Below are 23,618 nucleotides of genomic sequence, written 5' to 3' on the forward strand. Positions count from 1 at the left end.
CTGGAAATACACCCTTGCAAACTTGCTCCTCTCTCCCATACAGCGGAAGTGATGCACTCACCTCTCCTGCTAAAACAAGCCCTTTATTTTATGCTGAATTCCTCTTCCGCTGACCTAGTTATGTCATCATACTGTGGAATATTTTTTGGCTCTGAACCAAAAGTTCTAGAATGTCCAAACAATCCTACTGTAAACTAGGGACAATCTAATATAGTTTGATTGGTCATCCTTTATTTTTCACCCCTCTTCTCAGGCTTGGAATGTTAGTCAGTAATCATCCTGTGTCTCTTCTCAGCAACCCTTCTGTTTCACATAAGGTAAACTACAAAGGTTTTGCTGCAAGTTAAAAACTAGTTTAAGAGGAGGAAAACATGCTTTCCATCCAAGAGTGTCATGAGCATTGTAGTTTAACAAAGTTGTCTCACTAGGATGCTGAGAAAATAGGAATTGCAAACTTCCTGGTTTCTGTGCTATGGTATGCTGTCACAAGTACCGTACAAGAAGGAAATGAAGACAGGGGATGTTGGATGGAATGAGTCTTTTCAACATCCATGTGGTGTAAATCCAGCATGAGAGAGGAGCTGAACGCCCTATTAAGCAGTTTTTGGGTGGCATTCCCAACAGAACCTTTCAATGATTTTCTCTCCTCTGATTAGTCTCCTTAGTACTTCCTGTTGCAGTGGAGAAATCCCAGAATGCATTGTTCTGTGATTTCTGAACTACCATAGAGTGCGGCTTCTGGCATTGCTTATTTTGGGATAAATTTGTTGAACCAACAAGACTTAAGTGCAGCGGGAAAGAGGATAGAACATAACATTTAAAAGTTAGTTAAGATTAATGTCTGTGCCCCACACCTTGGTTTGTAGGATATCGATTACAGAGTAACGGGTTTAACTCATCTTTGTTTTTGAGAAGGAGGCCCTCAGCCTACAATCAAGGCATAGAAGAGATCCAGCAGAGATGAACAAGAGACATATTACAATGAGAGAAGATACACATCCCAGCAGTGGTGTGAGAGAAGCGGTGAGAGGCAGTAACATTCAAGGCTCAGCATGGGAGGATTACTAGGCGTTGTTTCGGTAGCTACACCCTCTTGAACTTCCTCCTTTGTGTTGTCTTCTATAAATAACAGAACTAATCAATTCCACATTTCCCTGCTCTTGAACTTATGTTTCCAGCACATGGGGTCTTTTTGGTATTCTTGCAACTTCCCATAGAAATCATGGCATCAGAGACCTCTCATCTCACCCAGGAGAGCCTATAACTACCTGCCCATACACCTGCCACACTGGTGTCCTTAGTAGCTGGTACTCTTAATAGAACCATCCCCGCCATCCCACAGCTGTTTTGGGAGGAGAGAAAAAGATCGGCATATTCAAATAACCTCGGAACAGCCTCTTGTAACTACCAACTTGTTGGGTCCAAACCACATAGATTCAAAAAGCCAGTAGTGACCAGAGACCTGATCCAACTACAAAACAGGCTCCAGTACTGCAAGACATTTTGGGGGTGAGAAGGAGAAAAGTTGGTGCCAGACCCATAGCTATATATCTTAATACTTTGCATGTTTACGGTACCATTCAGCTGGAGACTTCAAAATGCTTTACAAGAGGTCAACTACAGGTGATTTTACTTTCTGAAAGTGCTTCCCATCCAGTGCCCTACACACAGATGCAACCTTTATAAAGTTTTCACTTAAACAGTTATGATCCAAAAATCCAAATAAAAGACTCCCTGAAACCCATTCAAAAAACTCAAGTTCTCACATCCAACCCATTCAAATAACAATTCATTCCTGCCCACAAAAAGCCAAAAGCCTAGCAAACCAAAGGCCTTGCCACCTAAGTGGATCCAGACGTTGGCACACCAAGAGGGGAAATGGATTCCATACCTGAGAACCCCCTCACTGCCTCCAGCCCCTTCACAATTGAGGTATTAGTGAACCACAGCTAAAAACATTACAATATTTAGATTTAATGTGATTTCAAGTTTCTATTCTAAATTCCTTGTGGGAAGGACCACATCTTGCTCTATTTTTGTACTACACCAAGACCATTTTTGGCACTCAGTTAATTATTAAGCCCCTCCAGAGAAGTACTGTATTACCCCATCTCCCCTCCTGGGTAAACTGAGGCACAGAGTTTTTAAGACATCCGACTGACGTTGGGGAGTGAACGAGCGGCAGAGCCTTAACTCTCAGACCCTTACTCCAACTATTTGACAACGCAGCCACCTCGTTTACAATGGAAGGGGGAGAGAAGGACCTGGGCGGATTGAAATGAACACACCCAGCCATGAGTTCAATCATAGGCTTATTGTGTCTGCTCACCACCATGTCCTTGGTCCCGCACTTTCACGTAGGCATCGTACACGTCCCTCTTGACGTAGTTGAGAAAGCCCACCTTCCTGGCAAACTTGCAGACAAAAGCTTGCTCGTAGAGGCAGTCCAGGAGGAAGCAGGCTTCGATGCTGTCTTCCCCCTCGTGTGGCTTCTGCTCCACCAGGGCCAGGTTGCAAGAAGGCTCCTTACAGCAAGCCCGCACGCACTCCTTGCCCCGACGAACCGGGGGGGAGGGCAGGAAGGTGGCCCCATTCTGCACCGAGGCATCAGTGTCCAGCACGAACTCAGGCATCCCTGTAGTGAAATGGGCCAGGCAGGTTTCGCCAAAGGACGCTCCCTCCTCTCCTCCCTCCTGACCCAGAACAGCAGCCATCAGCAGCTGGATCAGGAAGCCAGCCTGGAGCAGGGCTCTGTCGCTGGCCATCTTAACTCGGGTCTTTTCTCTCCGTCTCCAAGCTCTGAGCTTCCTGGTGGGGCGGGAAGAGCGGAGGTGAGAGAAGACAAGTTAAAAGACTGACAAAGTAACCATTTCTCTGGCTGGCTCTTTAAGACACACTAGGAGGAGAGGGGTCATATTTCAGCCCCCTCCCCCGGTTTTCCGTTCCTTGTGGCCCCATTTAACTTATTAACGAAGCAGCATGAATATAAAACCTACCTTTCCAAGCGCGGCGGACCCGGATGTTCTGCTCCGACACTAGGTTCCAGGTGCAGGTGTGACGCCTCCGGGTTCTTCTTTGTTGAGTACAGCCCAGTCCTCTGCCTGCTTAGTAGCCGAGATAGGGTCCTCCAGCCCAGGTTCCTACAGCTTTGTCTGACTTTCCCCCCCTTCCTATTGCATGGGTCCCACTTCCCTTTCCCCCGCTTGAGTAGCTACTCTGTGTGCCTCTTCTCTGTTTTTCTCTCCACCACCTGTAGAGTTTCAGGTGAAACTGACTCAGAGCCTAGCAGTGTAGGGTGTTTCCCTTTCCTCTGAGCACATCCACGTTTAACCCCTTCTCTGCCTGCACCTTAGGTGTGCCCTTCAGGAGCAGACAGGCAGGAAGAGACAAAGGAGGAGATCCGGGGCCAGGAAGTGGAACCCAAGTCCTTGAGAGGGGGGAAAAAATCAAGTCACTCCCCTCTATACGTGACTAACCAGACAAGAGGGAGGAGAAGGGGAGAGAAGAGGCTGCTAAGATTCTTTCACTTCTTCAAAGGAGGAGAGATCTGTTGAGCAAAAAGTAACAGACTGCACACTCCCAGTGAGAGACATGCATGGTGAGAAAACTTCCAAGGAGCCTGCACTACACTACTCTCCTCCTGATTCCTACGGGGGTAGACCACCTTGAGATGGGGGAGAAGGCAGTAGTGATGCAATTCTGTTTCCCTCACCAGGGACCATGATTATCATTTGGGTGTGTGTGTGTGTGTGTGTGTGTGTGTGTTATTTCCATGCCTGCTAGAAGTCTCTATTAGATTGTAAACTCAACTGTCTTTATGTGTACGTTGTACAGCAGTGGTTCTCAATCTTTCCAGACTACTGTACCCCTTTCAAGACTCTGATTTGTCTTGTGTACCCCCAAGTTTCACCTCAATTAAAAACTACTTGCTTACAAAATCAGACATAAAAATACAAGTGTCACAGCACATTACTGAAAAATTGCTTACTCCCTCAATTTTACCATATAACTATAAAATAAATCAATTGAAATATAAATATTGTACTTACATTTCAGTTTATAGTATATAGACAAGTCATTGTCTGTATAAAATTTTATTTTGTACTGACTTTGCTAGTGCTTTTTATGTAGCCTGTTGTAAAACTAGGCAAATATCTAGATGAGTTGAGGTATCCCCTGGAAGACCTCTGTATATTCCCAGGGGTACGTGTACTCCTGGTTGAGAACCACTGTTGTACAGTGTCAGCAATTAGTTAGCCATTAGAATATTATTAATAATTATTATTATTATTTTGGTCAGTTCCTATTTTATAAGCAAAATATTGACCAGTTTCTCTCTGTTCCTCCCACCAGGTGTATTTCAATGGAGTTAAAAGGTATGCATCAGTTTTTTCCCCAAATGTCTCTAATAGCTTTTAGGTGTTGTCAGTTATGTATTCACTGCTATCCTTTAAAATACAGTATAGCTCAATCTCAGATACATCTGTAGTGTCTGTTTCCTCTTTGTGCTGGAACCTTAGGGGTGTGAGAACTGCATACTGCAGCTTGACAGATATTATTTGATATATTTCCTGTACTTCTGCTTGTATTTGTGGATCCAGGCTTAATTCTTCCTCTTCCTACAGGCTGGTAACTGGAGTCTCTGTACAGTGTATTACAGGCTGGGCACCATTGCGTCCTGTAGAACATGCCTAAAACCCCTCACCTGCTGTTAGTCCTCTGACCTTATCCCTGCGTTGTTCATAAGAGCATAAGTATGGCCATACTGGGTCAGACCAATGGGCCATCAAGCTCAGTATCCTATCTTCTGACAGTGGCTAAATCCAGATGGTTCAGAGGGAATGAACAGAACAGGGCAGCTATCAAGGGATCCATCCCCTGTCGTCCAGTCCCTGCTTCTGGCAGTCAGAGGTTTAGGGACACCCAGAGCTTGGGGTTGTGTCCATGACCATCTTGGCTAACAGCCACTGATGGACCTATCCTCCATGAAGTTATCTAATTCTTTTTTGAACCCAGTTATACTTTTGGCCTTCACAACATTCCCTGGCAATGAGTTACACAGGTTGACTGTGTGTTGTGTGAAGAAGTACTTCCTTCTATTTGTTTTAATCCTGTTGCCTATTAATTTCTTTGGGTGACCCCTAGTTCTCGTGTTATGTGAAGGGTAAATAACACTTCCCTATTCACTTTTTCCACACCATTCATGGTTTTATAGACATCTATCATATTCCCCCTTAGTCATCTCTTTTCTAAGCTAAACAGTCCCAGTCTTTTTAATCTCCCCTCAAGCTGTTCCATACCCCTAATTATTTTTCCCCAAACAGTACTTTTTCCAATTCTAATACATCTTTTTTTGAGATGGAGTGACCAAAAACTGTACACCGTATACAAGGTATGTGGGTGTACCATGGATTTATATAATGTCATGATGTTATTTTCTGTCTTATTGTCTATCCTTTTCCTAATCATTCCTAATATTCTGTTCGCTTTTTTGGCTGCTGATGCAAATTGAGCAGATGTTTTCAGGGAACTATCCGTGATGACTTCAAGATCTTTTTTGACTGATAACAGCTAATTTAGACCCCATCATTTAGTATCTATAGTTGGGATTAAGTTTTCCAATACGCATTACATTGCCTCTATCAATAGTGAATTTCATCTGCCATTTTGTTGCCCACTCATCCACTATAGTGAGATCCCTTTGTAACTCTCTGCAGTCAGCTTTGGACTTAACTATCTTGAGTACATTTGTATCATATGCAAATTTTGCCATCTCATTGTTCACCCCCTTTTCTAGATCATTTATGAATATGTTGAACAGCACAGGCCCCAGTACAGCTCCTTGGGGAACCCTGCTATATGCCTCTCTCCATTGTGAAAATTGACCATTTATTCCTACCCTTTGTTTCTTATCAGTTACTGATCCATGAGAGGACCTTCCCTCTTATCCCATGACTGCTTAGTTTGCTTAACAGCTGTTGGAGTGGGACCTTGTCAAAGGACACTGTATCCACTGGAGCACCTTTGTCCACATGTTGACTCCTTCCAAGAATTCTAATAGATTGGTGAGGCATGATTTCCCTTTATGAAAGCCGTGTTGTCTCTTCCCCAACATATCATGTTCATCTATGTGTCTGATAATTCTATTATTTACTATAGTTTCAACCAATTTGCCTGGTACTGAAGTTAGGCTTACTGGCCTGTAATGGCCAGGATCGCCTCCAGAGCCTTTATTAAAAATCAGCGTTCTCTTTATGAGAACACAGAGCACTTGTAATTAACACATGTTATATTTATGGAAATATTACATAACTCTAAACACAGCCTAGTGCTGACTGCCCCTCCTTCCAAAATGGAGGATGACCTTTGGCCTCTGCTGCTGTACCTACAACCTTACACACCGCAGTTACTCCACACAATCCCTGGGATCTTTTTGTGCTTCAGCTCCCAATGATTGTCACTGTGGAGAGGGCAGATACTGTACCTGTGATCTGCTATTACCAACTTGTGCCATCTTACTGTGAGTCTTGTGTGACTTGTGTTTGTTTGTTTTTCTTATCAGGCTTCCAGTTCCTGGAAGCAAGTGATCATGTGAGAATCTCAGCTTTCATTTATAAAAGAGAGAGGAGAGTAAGTTTATAATCCTTATGATTGCAGATAAAAGCTTGAATATGTGAATTGAGTGAGCCCTAAAGGCTCAAAACCAGAAGGCAAATAATAACCCAATTAAAAAAAAACTCATGATTTGTAAGCCAAGCTCATGATTTGGAATGCTCCCAGTTGACGATAGTGCTGAATTGTGTACAAAAGAAAAGTCCTTTAACCTAACTCCTTTGCCATGCACGGCAGAGATCTGAGCAGCAAGTACAGTCTGTAGCCAAGAATGAATCCATGCTGGGTCAGCAGAACAGGGAGGGAGGAAGAGAGAAAATTGAAATGTACACATCTCCAGACCTGAGAGAAATAATTATGTTTCCATCCCTAGGTAGAAAGAATCTTCCCTAGAAACAGCATGAATCTCTTCTATTGAAAGTTCAGATCCTGTTCTGATGTAACTCTCTCTTTTTGATCTCGGACTATTTTTCTTTGGCACCGGATTGAAGAATTTAAAGGAGTTGAAGAGAACCGATCTTATAATTCAGGAGTTATAACATGGGATCTTTCAAATAAAACTAATGATGCACTAAGAGTGAAAGATATTTTCCAGGCTTTCAAGAATTCTTCCAAATTTCAGTGAGAGTTAAAGCTTTTAGCAGTTAGTCTACAAATGGGGATAACCTCTTCCTTTTCTGCCCCACCCAGCTCAGCTACCATACAATAAGGAAAGTATTTGTATTTCATTATTATTTGAATAATAATGAGCAACAACCTGATCTACTAGGTAGGTTTTAAGACAACAGCTCTCCCAGGCAGGCAGCAGCAGAATCCATTCTGGATGAGTACAGTTTGGGATTTACCTTTGGCTGTCCCAGGATAACAAATCCAACCAGTATCACAAAGGCTGCAGGCAGAGGACTCCCTTAGTCTGTTGATTCCTTAGAAATAACATAGCTCTGACAAAACCAACATTTGGACCTGAAAACCAGCCAGTGGGTTCCAGGTACTTAAAGGCAAGGCAAGGCCAGTCCAGACAAAGTTACTGTCACAGTTCAGGGCAACTGCCCCTGTATTTCCCCTCAGCAGTCCAGCAAGGGCACCGGCTCTCAGGCTGCTGGCTCCCCTGACCCTCACCTCTCTTAGGATATGTCTACACTAGGGGATTATTCCGATTTTACAGAAACCGGTTTTTAGCAACAGATTGTATAAAGTCGAATGTATGCGGCCACACTAAGCACATTAATTCGGCGGTGTGCGTCCATGTACTGGGGCTAGTGTCGATTTCTGGAGCGTTGCACTGTGGGTAGCTATCCCATAGCTATCCCATAGTTCCTGCAGTCTCCTCCGCCCATTGGAATTCTGGGTTGAGATCCCAATACCTGATGGGGCCAAAAACATTGTCGCGAGTGGTTCTGGGTACATCCTCCGCCTCCCTCCAGGAGAGCAATGGCAGACAACCGTTTCGCGCCTTTTTCCTGGGTGAACAGTGCAGACGCCATACCGCGGCAAGCATGGAGCCCGCTCAGCTCAAGACAGCAGTCATGAACATTGTAAACACCTCGCGCGTTATCGTGCAGTTTATGTTGAAACAGAACCTGCAAAACCAGGCGACGAGGAGTAGGCTACGGCAGCGCGGCGACGAGAGTGATGAAGACATGGACATGGAATTCTATCAAACCGCGGGCCCCGGCGCTTTGGAGATCATGCTGTTAATGGGGCAGGTTCATGCCGTGGAACGCCGATTCTAGGCCCGGGAAACAAGCACAAGGAAAAGGCCACTAAAAAAGTTCAAAGTAATGACAGCCTTTTGGTTGGGCTATCCACTGGGGTGGAGTGGGAGGGTGCACGGAGCCTCCCCCCTCACGTTCTTACACGTCTGGGTGAGGAGGCTATGGAACATGATGGGGGGGGGAGGGAGGTTATACAGCGGTGCAGCGGCACTCTCTGCTCCTGCTGCCGTTCCTGAAGCTCCACCAGACGCCGGAGCATGTCCGTTTGATCACGCAGCAGCCCCAGCACTGCAGCCTGCCACCTCTCATCTTGAGCATCCCTCATGGCCTCACGTTCACTGGCATCTTTCCTGTACTTTGATACCGTGTCCTTCCACTCATTCAGATGAGCTCTTTCATTGCAGGTGGATTCCATGATTTCCGAGAACATTTTGTCTCGTGTCCTCTTTTTTCAACGCCTTATCTGAGATAGCCTTCGGGACGGAGGAGGGAGGCTTGAAAAATTTGCAGCTGCGGGAGGGAGGGGAAAAAAGGGAGAGAAGTATTTTAAAAGATACATTTTACAGAACAATGCTTATACTCTTTCACAGTGAGCAACACTATTCACATTACATAGCACATGTGATTTCGATACAAGGTCACATTTTGCATCTTAATATTGAGTGCCTGCGGGTTTGGTGTTAGAAAGCACAGACGCAGGTCCGGGCAACAGAATTCGGCTTGCATGCGGCCATGGTAAGCCATTGTCTTTCGGCTTCTGCAGCTTTCCTACAAGCAGCGCCCTCCTTTCCCCATACCAAGCAAAGCCCTTTGAGTGCTGCGGTTTTCCTGTTAACGTGCAGCAGCAGAAACCAAACTACCCTCCCCCCCATCCAATTCTCTGGGATGATCGCTTTATCCCTCCCCCCACCGCATGGCTGGTATCAGGGAAGATTCTCTCCCCGCCCCCCGCTTGGCTAACTGCAGGGAAGGATTTCTTTTCAGCCACAGGCAAATAGCCCAGTAGGAACGGCCACCTCTGTCCCCTTAATTAAATTCCTGTATTTCAACCAGGTTACCATGAACGATATCACTCTCCGGAAGATAACACAGTGAGATAAAGAACGGATGTTGCTTGAATGCCAGCAAACACCGGGACCATACGCTGCCAGGCTTTGTCATGTAATGATACCAGATTACGTGCTACTAGCATGGCGTGGTCAAGTGTCCTACCATGGAGGACGGAATAAGGCTGCAATGCCAAGAAACCTTGTGGAAAGGCTTTTGGAATACCTCCAGGAGAGCTTCATGGAGATGTCCCTGGAGGATTTCCGCTCCATCCCCAGACACGTTAACAGACTTTTCCAGTAGCTGTACTGGCCACGAATGCATCCCAAGTCCTCAGGGCAAATTAATCATTAAAAAATGCTTGCTTTTAAACTATGTTTTATATTTACAAAGGTACACTCACCGGAGGTCCCTTCCATGGCCTCATTGTCTGGGGGTTGGGAGGGTGCTTCAGTCAGTCTAAGAAAAAGATCCTGGCTGTTGGGGAGAATGGAGTGCTGTGTGCTCTCCGCAAGCTCGTCGTCGTCGTCATCCTCCTCCTCCTCCTCTTCCCCATCCGCAGAATCCTCAGGCATGGCTGAGATTACCCCCGCCTCGGAATCCACGGTCAGAGGTGGGGTAGTGGTGGCGGCCCCCCTACAATTGCATGCAGCTCAGCATAGAAGCGGCATGTCTGCAGCTCTGACCCAGAGCGACCGTTTGCCTCCTTTGTTTTTTGATAGGCTTGTCTGAGCTCCTTAACTTTCACGTGGCACTGTAGTGAGTCCGTATTGTGGCCTCTCTCCATCATGCCCTTGGAGATTTTTTTCAAATGTTTTGGCATTTCGTCTTTTGGAACGTAATTCTGCTAGCACTGAATCCTCTCCCCATATAGTGATCAGATCCAGTACCTCCCGTATGGTCCATGCTGGTGCTCTTTTTTTCGATTCTCGGACTGCATGGTTACCTGTGCTGATGAGCTCTGCATGGTCACCTGTGTTCTGCACACTGGGCAAGCAGGAAATGTAATTCAAAAGTTCACGGGGCTTTTCCTGTCTATCTGGCCAGTGCATCCGAGTTCAGATTGCTGTCCAGAGAGGTCACAATGGTGCACTGTGGGATAGCTCCTGGAGGCCAATACCGTCGAATTGCGGCCACATTAACCCTAATCCGAAATGGCAATACCGATTTCAGCGCTACTCCCCTCATCGGGGAGGAGTACGGATATCGATATTAAGAGCCCTTTATATTGAAGTAAAGGGCTTCGTTGTGTGGACGGGTGCAGGGTTAATTCGGTTTAATGCTGCTAAATTCGAGATAAACTCCTAGTGTAGACCAGGCCTTAGGTGGAGACACAAGTCTCTCTCCCTTCTAAGATCAGTTATCGCCAGGTTGAACAGTTCCCTCCCTTAACTGTGTTATTCCCAGCAGAGACAGATTGCCCAAGCACTCCTGCTTGCTTTCTCTTCAGAGACAATTAACAGTGTGACTCCCCAGAGTAGCAAGTTACCACACAGGTCTTTTAAAGCAGCCTATTTTATTCTTAAAGGTAAAAAGCACTTTGGAGCAAGCAGATGAAAAACAAAAACCAACACGCAGGCTAATAAGCTTACCAGAGATAACCCAACCCTAACGTGGGCTTCTCTGGCAGAAGGAGTCCTTCATCCAAACCATCCAAGGGGTTTCCCTGTGATTTCAAGTACCTCACAAGCACACAGTCTTGTGGAGACTCAACAAGCCCAGTCCTTCCAACCCTTTCTTCAGAGCTGCAGCCCTCTGTGTGGACCAGGATCCTGTCTGTTTGCTGGATCCGGAAGAAGACCCTGAGCCTGTTTTAAACCAAGCTATTTATCCAAAAATCCTTTCTTGTCTGTTGGTCCCCGGAGAATCCAGTTTGAATAAATATATGCGTACCTCTCCAGAGGGGTGGCTTCAAAGGGCTAAGTGGAGGAATTACATTAGCATCCCCCCCCCATTAGAGAACGTACATACAATGCCACAATAGCAGATACACAATTGGATTTTAAATACAGTGGACCCCAAAGATATTAACCCTAATAGAGTACGGTTTAATTTAATTCAATAAAGTTTATCTTAATTCTATAAGATGTGTCCAGGATATTGCAAGATAGCATCAGTCTAACACAGCTACCAAACTTACAGCTGCAAGAATCCCCAACCATGCTGCTTTCTGCTCATGTTTCCATACCACATGGTGAAAGCTCAGTGGTAAGAATAGACCCTGGAGATTAGGATGTCTCCTCTTTTTCACAGCACTGGCTGAGACACAACTTGTCCCCTCTTCCTGTTTAACTAAATCCACTATTCTCTGACCTCGCACCACAAACACATGAAGCATTTCTGGACATATGGTTATCTTCTTCCTTCTTAGCCCAGTGAGACTCAATCTTCTGCAGTTTGCCTGGAACAGGAGTTTATGACCCACTGTGACATTTGGCATCTCTCTCCTTGGAAAACTATTGGCTATATTTGGGCTCCCCATGTGGCAAGCTAAAATAAAGTTGATACAAAGCTGTACGTGGACTCTCTAAACAGTCAAGACTGTTTGCATAGCTGGCTGGTGAATTGTGGGTTTTAATATATCAGGCTTATCAGACTGCCCATTGTGCTTACTTATCTAAAGCAAACTGATTTGTGCATTCCCACACTCTCTCCTTGTTTGCTCCACAGAGCGAGACAAAATTGTGCCCATAGGCACACACATAGGCCATATCCTGGCCTTCTGTCGAGCTGTGGGATGAAGGCACTGCATCTTTCACCCAACTCTGCATCCACTCATCAAGGATAGTGTAGTCTAATGGCTGTTAGGGATGGGGCCTAAGAGATCCAACTCTACCACTGACTTGCTCTGTGAGTTTGGATAACTGGCTTAACCCCTTGCTGCCTCAGTTTCCCCATCTGTGAAATGAGAATACTAGTTGTCTACAGTACCAGGATGATCATAAGGCTTAGTTAACCAATGCATGCAAAGTACTATGAGATCATCAGATGAACGGTAGTATATAAATGCAACATATAAGGCATCTGCACTGGTTTTGGAGGAAGATCTGGCTGTAGCTTTGGAATTATAGGCCCTGATCTTGCAGATAGGTCTGCACAGGTGGGTGCTTGCTTCTGGGAACTTCTGGTGCTCAGCCTTTTGAAAAACAGGCCACATCTTGCAAGTGATCCTATCTAATTTTGCATTGACAGTGCTCTATATGGTGTGGAGGGGAGTTAGTTCCTGACCCCTACAGACTAGTGATCATCTTATGCCCTGAAGGCTGACGTTTGATTGTTCTCAATGTAAGACACATAATGACAAATGTTATTAATGGTGATAACTTTATACCGCCCTTTTGAAAGCCATCAGGCACAGTGCTTGATGAGATGTAATTGATTATCTTATCTCAGCTTGCATAACGAGAGATGTTATAAGTGATCGTAGCATTACTGAAGTGTCAGAATGTTTTAGCTCAGCTGGGCTATATTTTCCAAATGTGTCTGACTATTTCTCACATGGAATGATAACAATTTTAGTGCTCCCTCACATGCTAGCTCTGCTAGACTTTCCTTACTTCCTACCCCATGTACAAATTATCCCATCATTTTAAAAAAAATGTATATATCAGTTTACATTTATAAAGTGCTTTGGGATCCTTTGAGATGAAAAGTGTTATATAATCATTAAATCCTCATTTAATATCGAACCTAATTTACTTGGTTTACTGAGAGACAGTGTGGTCTAAAGGAGGAGGCATGGGTGTGGGAGTCAGATGATATGGGTTTTAGTCCCAGCTCTGACACTTCATATAGTGTATTGCATTAGGCAAGTTACTTAATTTCTCTTTGCCTCAGTTTCCCGCTCTGTATAATGAGAACAACAACACCTAACTGAGTACTAGTATTCTCTTTCCATCACTCATTGAGTGGATCCATATGAATTCAAAGGTCCTGATTTTTCTCTCACTTGTACCAGTTTTATGCTGGTGTACCTCAATTGTCTTTAATTGAGTGACACATGATTTATACTGCTGTGAGATGAGAATAAGGCTTATAGTTTTATATCTTGATAGTTTCCGGAGGAGCCCAAGTCTATGAATCAAGAGCCACCATTGACTCACAGACTTATAAACTTTAAGGCCAGAAGGGATAATCATGATCATCTAGTCTGACTTCCTGGGCATCACAGGCCACAGAACCTCACCCACCCACTCTGGCAACAGGCCCATAACCTTTGGCTGAGTTACTGAAGTCCTCAAATCTTGATTTAAAGACTCCAAGTTACAGAGAATCCACCATTTAAACTAGTTCAAACCAGCAAATGACTCATGCCTCATGCTGCAGAGGAAGATGAAAAAACCTCAGGGTCTCTGCTAATCTGAGTTGGGAGGAAACTCCTTCCCAACCCCAAATATGACAATCAGTTAGACCCTGAGCATGTGGGCAAGACCTGCCTGGGAAAGAATTCTCTGTAGTAATTCACATCCCTCTCCATATAGTGTCCCATATCTGGCTGGTGGAGATATTTGCCAATAGCAGATGTGAATGGGCCACCTGCCATTGTAAGCAAACTCCTCTTATCATCCCTTCCATAAACTCATCAAGTTCAGTCTTGAAGCCAGTTAGCATTTTTGTCCCCTTGGAACACTGTTTCAGAATTTCACTCCTTGGATGGTTAGAAATCCTCATCTAATTTCAAGCCTAAACTTGTTGATGGCCAGTTTATATCCATGTGTTCTTGTGCCAACATTGTTCATTAATTTAAATAACTCCTTTCCCTCCCTGGTCTTTATCCTTCTGATGAATTTGTAGAGATCGATCATATCTCCCGTCAACCTTTGTCCACAATGGGATGAGGAGTATCAGTATTACAGTGCTAACTGCATTCAGCAGCTTACACGGATGTATGGTAGTTTAATATTTATCTAACACAATAGCTCTTAAAGATATATTGCCTGTAACAAACAGAACCCAGGTGTTGCTGGCCAATCTGTCTGACTCACTTATCTTGTTATTGTGGTTGTTATAGGAACAGTAGTACCTTGATCAGCAGGTTGATGCAGTTTCCAGAAGGAAGTGACCTAGTGGCCCTGTTGCAAAGAATGAGACAGAAAGAAGGTTTGGCATGCTTCTTCTCTTTAAACTGTCCTATAACACAGCCAAGTGGCACCTTCCCCCATCATCTGCTCTGACTGCTTCCTGTCACCTACTTGTCACGCCACCACCCACTGTGGCTGAATCCATCCGGCCTTGTTTTATCCCAGCACTGCTTTGTGTTTAAGTGATAGCTGGGTTGGGGAGATTGATTTGCTTCCTGTCCCCACCCCCATCCCCATCCAGATTAGTTCTGTTGAGATGGTCAGTGTTGAAAGGTAAAAGGGGAGGAACCTGGAGATACCTGAAGACACAAAGAGGTGGCAAAGGAAGGAGACAGGGAGGGATCTTAACTGATAATGTCTAAAGCTGTATTGTGAAATGGGGCAAGGGAAAGGATGACAGGGTGCTGAGTCCTCAGCAAAGCATGTGGCTGAGGGGCATTCCCTCAGCATGAAGTGTCCTTAGACTGTTTTTTCACTGCCCACAAGAGGTGTGTGGTTATAGCGAGTTAGTCTTCTTAGCATAAAATCCTAGTGGAGACAAGGCACTTTGATTTGTACCTCAGGGTAGCTAGATGAGGTTACCCCAGATATATGTGTATGGGAGGGGTATAGTGTTGACCTCAACTAGCTAAACTGAGGTAAAGCCACCTGTGCGTTGTCTCTGCTAGGATCTTACAGTGAGCTCACTAACAATGTAAAAAACACACCAGAGGTGCCAACATCCTGAGTTCCTGGGGAGTGCTCAACTCCTGCTCCATCCCAGGCCTCGCCCCCACTCTACCCCTTCCCCCAAGTGCCCGTCCCCGCCCCGTTCCGCCTCTTCCCACCCCATTTCGCCCGCTCCCCCGTCTCTTCCTGCCCCTGCCCCTCCCCTCCAGCGCCTCCTGCATGCTGCTGAGCAGCTGACCACGGTGGGCGGGAGGTGCTGGGAGGGAGAGGGAGGAGCTGATCGGCAGGGCCTGCCAGCGGGCAGGAGGGTGGGGGGAGGGGGAGGAGCTGATCAGTGGGGCTGCCAATGGGTGCTGAGCACACACTATTTTTTTTTCTGTGGGTGCTCCAGCCCCGGAGCACCCATGGAGTCAGTGCCTATGCAACACACTGTTTTTGACAGTGAGGACTGCCTTTGATTTGATTTGCCTTTAGCAGCCCTCCTGCATTATTCCTTATAGTAGCTCCTGCTAAGAGAGCCTGGGACTAGAATGGCTGAGTGCTCTCATATTGCCAGCTTTCCTTTGCCATTCCTCATATTGCCGCCTGCTAGGAGAGGCTAGGATGAGAGTAGCTGAGAGTTCCCACATCACCCATGCTCCTACATCATTCCCTACATACTGAGCTCCCCACAGGCAGAACTCCCAGGCCGTTCCCTACAGCAGTGGTTCTCAACCTTTTTGGGCTCAGGACCCATTTATAAATGTTTATGACCTGTCACAACCCAGTAAATAATATGGGGGTGGAGGCCCTGGCTGGTTTCCATTGTATCCTGCCCCCGCAGGGGAGTTGAGTCCTCCCCACCACTCACCCCACAGTGGTGGCTCCTGCAACTTCTGTGCTGCAGCGCTGGCTGGGCTTGGCTCTCCACTCCGGGCATTGCAACCACCGGGGTTGCAGCGCCACTCAGGTTTGCTCCCCCTCCCTCCCTGACTGGACCAAATTTGTGTGAGTGGAGTTGTGACCTGGCTCATGGGATTGCAGTGCCACTCACTCAGATTTGGCCTACCTGGACTCCTGTCATCATGACGGCTGGGCCAAAGCTGAGTGGTGCTGGGACCCCAGAGGTTGCAGTGCCTGGAATAGGGAGGTGAGCCCAGCTAGTCCTGTGGGACAGGAGCCATTGAAGCTGCCATGGGACCCTTTGAAACATTGTGGCAATCCAATTTTGGGTCCCGACCCACAGCTTGAGAAACTCTGCCCTAGAATGACTCCTTCCTACTCGGACAAAAGTAGCTCTGGGCATTCCACAGCCTGCACTCCTTCATCTTTCCCTCCAGGGAACTTTGTTGGGAAAGGCTGGGAGTATATAAAAGCCTTCCCGCATGCATTATTCTGTGCCATTCCTCACAGTGACTCCTACTGAGGACTGGTCTGCACACAGGGTTTTGTAAATGACATCTTCTCATAATTCTAGGGGAATCAGCTAGATCAATACTGGTACCAAGGTGCTTGTATAACCACATCCACCCTGACTGAAAACAAACAAAATCTGCAAAAACACTAGAGTTTTCAGTTGCCTAAGTAGTCCTTGGAATCACGGTTAAAGTTGTGCCCCCTCCCCAAAACGGAAATGGCACCCCGATGAGCAGGCACAGAATTTGTCCCCCCCGCACCCCAAGCATGGCCCTGTTGGCCTGACTGGAACCACCCCCCAAACCTAGAAGTCAAACTACACCTATGATTTGCCACTGCTTCAATTGTTCCCAGCCACACCAGCCAAGACACTGTTAAATTTTAAAAGGGAAAATGTAAGACTCTTTTCCAAATGAAATGAGCAGGTAAGAATTTAGACCCAGGTCCTTAAAGGTATCTAGGGTCCTAACTTCCATTGACATCAATAGGAATTAGAAGCCTAATACCTTTGAGGATCTGGTCTTGAGTGCTAAAAATTTTTGGTTGCTATGCTTCTCCCTCTCCCTGCCCTGCCCCCTTCATGCTCTTTACGGGAATAGGAGAAGTAACTGGAATATTTTATAATCTGGCATCAAATTCATGTAATCAGCCTCTCTGGGAGATGGGGGTGGAGGGGAAGGAATCATCTGCAGGGTAACACTTGTGCCTCCTTATAAAAATATTATTGCAACAGACAGTCCTGGTACCGTGTAGTTACCAGTAGATGGAGGCTGGCTCCTCTCTTCTGCCAGTAATTACTAGAGTCTGTTTATTTTATGAGCTGTATTTTGAGGCGGACATCCAGGGCACTCAGAGCTGGGGGTAGGCGTTCTTTTGCACAAAGCAGTATAAATTTGAATAGATAAATACAAGGAGGTGGAAAATTCCCCCTTCCCTCTCTCTACTGGGGTTGGAGGAGTTTATCTCTCCCAGAACTCCCCTTCTTGTCTTTTCACTGCCTGATGAATTCAGGACTTACCAGATGGGAGAATCTGAAGTGGGAGCAACAAGAGAAGCTCGTGCTTGACTGGGGAATTTATAGGGTTCCAGCTCTTCCCACCAGTAGGTGCATCAGCACTGGCACCTCCTGAGAGGTGACTTGTACAAGCTGGGAATCCCCTGGCTGCTCCCTTTCTTCTACAGAATCATCTGGACCCCTGCTGGGAAAGAGCAGACCATGTCACCACCTCTCCCCTCCCCAGAGTCCAGGGGAAATGGGACATCTCGCTCCTCCTGACATTCTATAGAGGGGGGTGGGGTGGGACAGGAAGGGCAGCTGGGAGTACTATGATGTTCCCCCAAAACAGTTCCACATTCTTGGCATGCACATGTGCTCACAGACATATGCACTCTCACCCCTTTGACTGTGGGCTTTCACACTCTTTTGTCCATGCCACATCCTACCCCACAAGATGATAGGGTGCCACAGACATGACCATCTCAATGAGTAAACTCCTATCTTGCTCTACATGAATCTCCACGTCTCTGGCTGTGATGGTTTCTAAAGTGCATGGAGGTGTGGGGTGTGCGTCCATCTCCCTCACAAAAAGTCATTCCTCTCCCTTCTGGGATTTGAGGAGAAGAGACTGACCTGTTCTCTAGAAAGATGAGCTGGGGCCTTTTTGAATTATTCAGTGTGTATATAACAGTTGTTACGCTGACAGAAAGATACAGCAGCTTAGGTCACAGATGCAGGCTGTAGCTTCTGAGTTTCAAGAAAAGAATGATGTAACTGTATCCTCCTCCTCACAAACCTGACTGCTTCAGGGCCTGGATGTCACAACATCTTGGCGCTGTGACACAAATGTTGCACTTGGAGGTCCTTTTGGAATGTGAGGCCTGGCTCTGAGTTGACTGAACTTTCTACGCACATGCCTAATATCCCAATATGAAATTATATGTTAATTTTAATAATTAGCGCTTTTTGTCTGCAGAGACAAATACTAACTCCTCACAACACTTTAATGAGGGAAGTCAGTAGTATTGTTCCTATTTTACAAATGGGGAAATGAGACACAGTGGTTAAATCTAACATTTTCATAGAATCATAGAATATCAGAGTTGGAAGGGACCTCAAGAGGTCATCTAGTCCAACCCCCTGCTCAAAGCAGGACCAATTCCCAGCTAAATCATCCCAGCCAGGGCTTTGTCAAGCCGGGCCTTAAAAACCTCCAAGGAAGGAGACTCCACCACCTCCCTAGGTAACGCATTCCAGTGTTTCACCACCCTCCTAGTGAAATAGTTTTTCCTGATATCCAACCTGGACCTCCCCCACTGCAACTTGAGACCATTGCTCCTTGTTCTGTCGTCTGCCACCACTGAGAACAGCCGAGCTCCATCCTCTTTGGAACCCCCCTTCAGGTAGTTGAAGGCTGCTATCAAATCCCCCCTCATTCTTCTCTTCTGGAGACTAAACAATCCCAGTTCCCTCAGCCTCTCCTCATAAGTCATGTGCTCCAGACCCCTAATCATTTTTGTTGCCCTCCGCTGGACTCTTTCCAATTTTTCCACATCCTTCTTGTAGTGTGGGGCCCAAAACTGGACACAGTATTCCAGATGAGGCCTCACCAATGTCGAATAAAGGGGAACGATCACGTCCCTCGATCTGCTGGCAATGCCCCTACTTATACAGCCCAAAATGCCGTTAGCCTTCTTGGCAACAACAGCACACTGTTAACTCATATCCAGCTTCTCGTCCACTGTGACCCCTAGGTCCTTTTCTGCAGAACTGCTACCTAGCCATTCGGTCCCTAGTCTGTAGCAGTGCATGGGATTCTTCCGTCCTAAGTGCAGGACTCTGCACTTGTCCTTGTTGAACCTCATCAGGTTTTTTTCGGCCCAATCTTCTAATTTGTCTAGGTCCCTCTGTATCCGATCCCTACCCTCTAGTGTATCTACCACGCCTCCTAGTTTAGTGTCATCTGCAAACTTGCTGAGAATGCAGTCCACACCATCCTCCAGATCATTAATAAAGATATTAAACAAAACCGGCCCCAGGACCAACCCTTGGGGCACTCCGCTTGAAACCGGCTGCCAACTAGACATGGAGCCATTGATCACTACCCGTTGAGCCCGACGATCGAGCCAGCTTTCTATCCACCTTACAGTCCATTCATCCAGCCCATACTTCTTTAACTTGGCGGCAAGAATACTGTGGGAGACCGTATCAAAAGCTTTGCTAAAGTCAAGGAATAACACATCCACTGCTTTCCCCTCATCCACAGAGCCAGTTATCTCATCATAGAAGGCAATTAGGTTAGTCAGGCACGACTTCCCCTTCGTGAATCCATGCTGACTGTTCCTGATCACTTTCCTCTCCTCTAAATGTTTCATAATTGATTCCTTGAGGACCTGCTCCATGATTTTTCCAGGGACTGAGGTGAGGCTGACTGGCCTGTAGTTCCCCGGATCCTCCTTCTTCCCTTTTTTAAAGATGGGCACTACATTAGCCTTTTTCCAGTCATCTGGGACCTCCCCTGATCGCCATGAGTTTTCAAAAATAATGGCTAATGGCTCTGCAATCTCACCCGCCAACTCCTTTAGCACCCTCGGATGCAGCGCATCCGGCCCCATGGACTTGTGCACGTCCAGTTTTTCTAAATAGTCCCGAACCACTTCTTTCTCCACAGAGGGTTGGTCACCTTCTCCCCATGCTGTACTGCCCAGTGCAGCAGTCTGGGAGCTGACCTTGTTTGTGAAGACAGAGGCAAAAAAATCATTGAGTACATTAGCTTTTTCCACATCCTCAGTCACTAGGTTGCCTCCCTCATTCAGTAAGGGGCCCACACTTTCCTTGATTTTCTTCTTGTTGCTAACATACCTGAAGAAACCCTTCTTGTTACTCTTAACATCTCTTGCTAACTGCAACTCCAAGTGTGATTTGGCCTTCCTGATTTCACTCCTGCACGCCTGAGCAATATTTTTATACTCCTCCCTGGTCATTTGTCCAATCTTCCACTTCTTGTAAGCTTCTTTTTTGCGTTTAAGATCAGCAAGGATTTCACTGTTTAGCCAAGCTGGTCGCCTGCCATATTTACTATTCTTTCTACACATCGGGATGGTTTGTTCCTGCAACCTCAATAAGGATTCTTTAAAATACAGCCAGCTCTCCTGGACCCCTTTGCCCTTCATGTTATTCTCCCAGGGGATCCTGCCCATCTGTTCCCTGAGGGAGTCAAAGTCTGCTTTTCTGAAGTCCAGGGTCCGTATTCTGCTGCTCTCCTTTCTTCCTTGTGTCAGGATCCTGAACTCGACCATCTCATGGTCACTGCCTCCCAGGTTCCCATCCACTTTTGCTTCCCCTACTAGTTCTTCTCTGTTTGTGAGCAGCAGGTCAAGAAAAGCTTTGCCCCTAGTTGGTTCCTCCAGCACTTGCACCAGGAAATTGTCCCCTACACTATCCAAAAATTTCCTGGATTGCCTGTGCACCGCTGTATTGCTCTCCCAGCAGATATCAGGGTGATTAAAGTCTCCCATGAGAACCAGGGCCTGCGATCTAGCAACTTCTGCTAGTTGCCAGAAGAAAGCCTCGTCCACCTCATCCCCCTGGTCTGGTGGTCTATAGCAGACTCCAACCACGACATCACCCTTGTTGCTCACACTTCTCAACTTTATCCAGAGACTCTCAGGTTTTTCTGCAGTTTCATACCGGAGCTCTGAGCAGTCATACTCCTCTCTTACATACAACGCAACTCCCCCACCTTTTCTGCCCTGCCTGTCCTTCCTGAACAGTTTATATCCATCCATGACAGTACTCCAGTCATGTGAGTTATCCCACCAAGTCTCTGTTATTCCAATCACATCATAGTTCCCTGACTGTGCCAGGACTTCCAGTTCTCCCTGCTTGTTTCCCAGGCTTCTTGCATTTGTGTATAGGCACTTAAGATAACTCATCGATCGTCCCTCTTTCTCAGCATGAGACAGGAGTCCTCCCCTCTTGCGCTCTCCTGCTTGTGCTTCCTCCCAGGATCCCATTTCCCCACTTACCTCAGGGCTTTGGTCTCCTTCCCCCGGTGAACCTAGTTTAAAGCCCTCCTCACTAGGTTAGCCAGCCTGCTGGCGAAGATGCTCTTCCCTCTCTTCGTTAGGTGGAGCCCGTCTCTGCCTAGCACTCCTTCTTCTTGGAACACTATCCCATGGTCGAAGAATCCAAAGCCTTCTCTCCGACACCACCTGCGTAGCCATTCGTTGACTTCCACGATTCGACGGTCTCTACCCCGGCCTTTTCCTTGCACAGGGAGGATGGACGAGAACACCACTTGCGCCTCAAACTCCTTTATCCTTCTTCCCAGAGCCATGTAGTCTGCAGTGATCCGCTCAAGGTCATTCTTGGCAGTATCATTGGTGCCCACGTGGCATTGGTGCCAACTTAAGGCATTTTCAAACTTAAATGCCTTAAGTTGGGCACCTAAATCCACAATTAGGCATCTAAATAAAAGCATTTGCTAAGCATATACACGTTCTAGAGGAGTCAATTAACACTATGGTTGCTCAACACCTCTGAAAAAATCAGACCAGGTGACTAACTTTTCGGCAACCAATCATGAAAATTTTGCCCCAAACAACTTTCCCAAGGCCATGAAGGGAGTAAGTTGGGATGAAATTCATGATCTTCTGGCTTCCAGTTTTGTTCTCAGACCATTCGATCACCAAGCTCTCCCTCCCATCAGCACGTTAAATAGACCACTGAATGTTCTTCTGTCTCTCGAGTTCTGAGCTTCCTATGTCATGAGAATAATACAGTACGGGAGGTGAGATGACAAACTCTACAAGTGGAAGTATGTCTATGGATATATTGTTATCATCTTCTGAAAAAGGGGCTAATGATAAAAGAGGCATAGTCCATTGCACTGTAGTAAACTTACAGTAATAATATATCACAGTTGGGCTTGCAATCCTTTTACCTGGAAGGGGGATTAAAGGTCTGTGATATTTACAGCACTGTTCCATTTTACAAGGCCACGTCAGCTGCACAGACACACACAAAACGGAGTAACTTTGATTACAGGTACCAATCCACTGTGACGCTTGTGTCCCTTTCAGACACTGTAACATGTCCTTTTATTCATGTATGGCCCAGGAGCATTCTAATGTCCTTCCTCACCCACCCAGAAATCTCAGCCTCTTCAATAAGGGCGGATTAAAGTCTTGTCAACTGGACAACCTGACTGGGGCTCTATGTTGCAAAGAGGGATCCAACAGTTGCTGTTTGGTAGTCTATGCAGATGAAGTCAGGTGGGTCTTTGCCCTGATCCTAATGGACTGTGTCAACAGAACAACCCACTACAGAAATTGGCACCAACTGGCACTCTCGGTTCAGAAACCAAGCACTGGATAGACCAATGGAACCTAGAACTAGTTCTTCAGCCATGGAAGTGGTCTTTCTAGTCTTTCTGCAGGAAATTCCCCCATTTCAAAATTGATTTTCATTCCACATTGGAACGAAATGTCAGCATTGGAAATGGGGAAGTTCCATAAAATGTTAATTTAGAAGCCTCAAAACATTTCATGTGGCTAATGTCACATTGTTTCAACATTATCAAAATGAAACTATTTGACATTATCAACATGAAACGTTTTGATCCTTCCAAGTGGAAATTTCTCATTCCAACATTATGTGCAACTGACAACATGTGCCTGTAAAATGGAACAGGGCTGCAAATAGCTCAGATCTTTAACCCCCTTCCTGTAAAAGAAGGATTCCAAGCCAAACTTGAATATACTATAACTGGATGTTTACTACACTCTAGTGGACTATCCCCCTTTTATCATTCGTGCTGAACTGGGGTATTACTGGTCTTTTAAGGCCAGGGGGGGAAATTTGGGAGCCACAGTTACCGTGTTCCAGGAGTTCTGGAGCAGAGGATGGCCTAGGAAATGGCAGACGCAGATACTGGGAGAGAGGAAATGATCTTGGTGTAATAGTGTTGCAGGGTGGGGTGCGGAGAAAGAAATCCAGGTTAGTGTCTCTTTAAGGGACAAGGAGCCTTGTAGTAGAGGGTGGGACAAGGCTCCTCCTCCCTCTCAACCAACCAGGACAAGTTCCGGGAAGGAGGGTAGC

General features: G+C 46.1%; 2 protein-coding genes across 6 annotated transcripts in view; one reads left to right on the top strand and one right to left on the bottom strand.

Moving 5' to 3' along the window:
- The window catches only part of SPINT1 (serine peptidase inhibitor, Kunitz type 1), a 29,552-nt gene extending 26,169 nt beyond the window's left edge, over nucleotides 1–3,383 (bottom strand). The window contains exons 1-2 of the mRNA XM_065593136.1: nucleotides 2,997–3,383; nucleotides 2,330–2,808 (exon numbers count right to left, since the gene is read on the bottom strand). Coding sequence (XP_065449208.1) covers nucleotides 2,330–2,765 — 436 coding nt within the window. The 5' untranslated portion in view covers nucleotides 2,766–2,808; nucleotides 2,997–3,383. The remainder of the gene's footprint in view (nucleotides 1–2,329; nucleotides 2,809–2,996) is intronic.
- Nucleotides 3,384–3,407: 24 nt separating this feature from the next.
- The window catches only part of PPP1R14D (protein phosphatase 1 regulatory inhibitor subunit 14D), a 33,423-nt gene continuing 13,212 nt past the window's right edge, over nucleotides 3,408–23,618 (top strand). Inside the window, exons 1-5 of one of the 5 annotated variants that reach the window (XM_065593142.1) lie at nucleotides 3,408–3,598; nucleotides 4,354–4,376; nucleotides 5,917–6,065; nucleotides 6,563–6,630; nucleotides 14,386–14,474. The gene's annotated coding sequence lies outside the window, so the exon portion shown is untranslated. The remainder of the gene's footprint in view (nucleotides 3,599–4,353; nucleotides 4,377–5,916; nucleotides 6,066–6,562; nucleotides 6,631–14,385; nucleotides 14,475–23,618) is intronic. The other 4 variants (XM_065593138.1, XM_065593139.1, XM_065593140.1 and 1 more) reach the window with 4 other exon arrangements.

The sequence above is a fragment of the Chrysemys picta genome, chromosome 4 (genome assembly GCF_011386835.1).
Source record: "Chrysemys picta bellii isolate R12L10 chromosome 4, ASM1138683v2, whole genome shotgun sequence".
In the NCBI taxonomy this organism is placed as follows: Eukaryota; Metazoa; Chordata; order Testudines; family Emydidae; genus Chrysemys; species Chrysemys picta.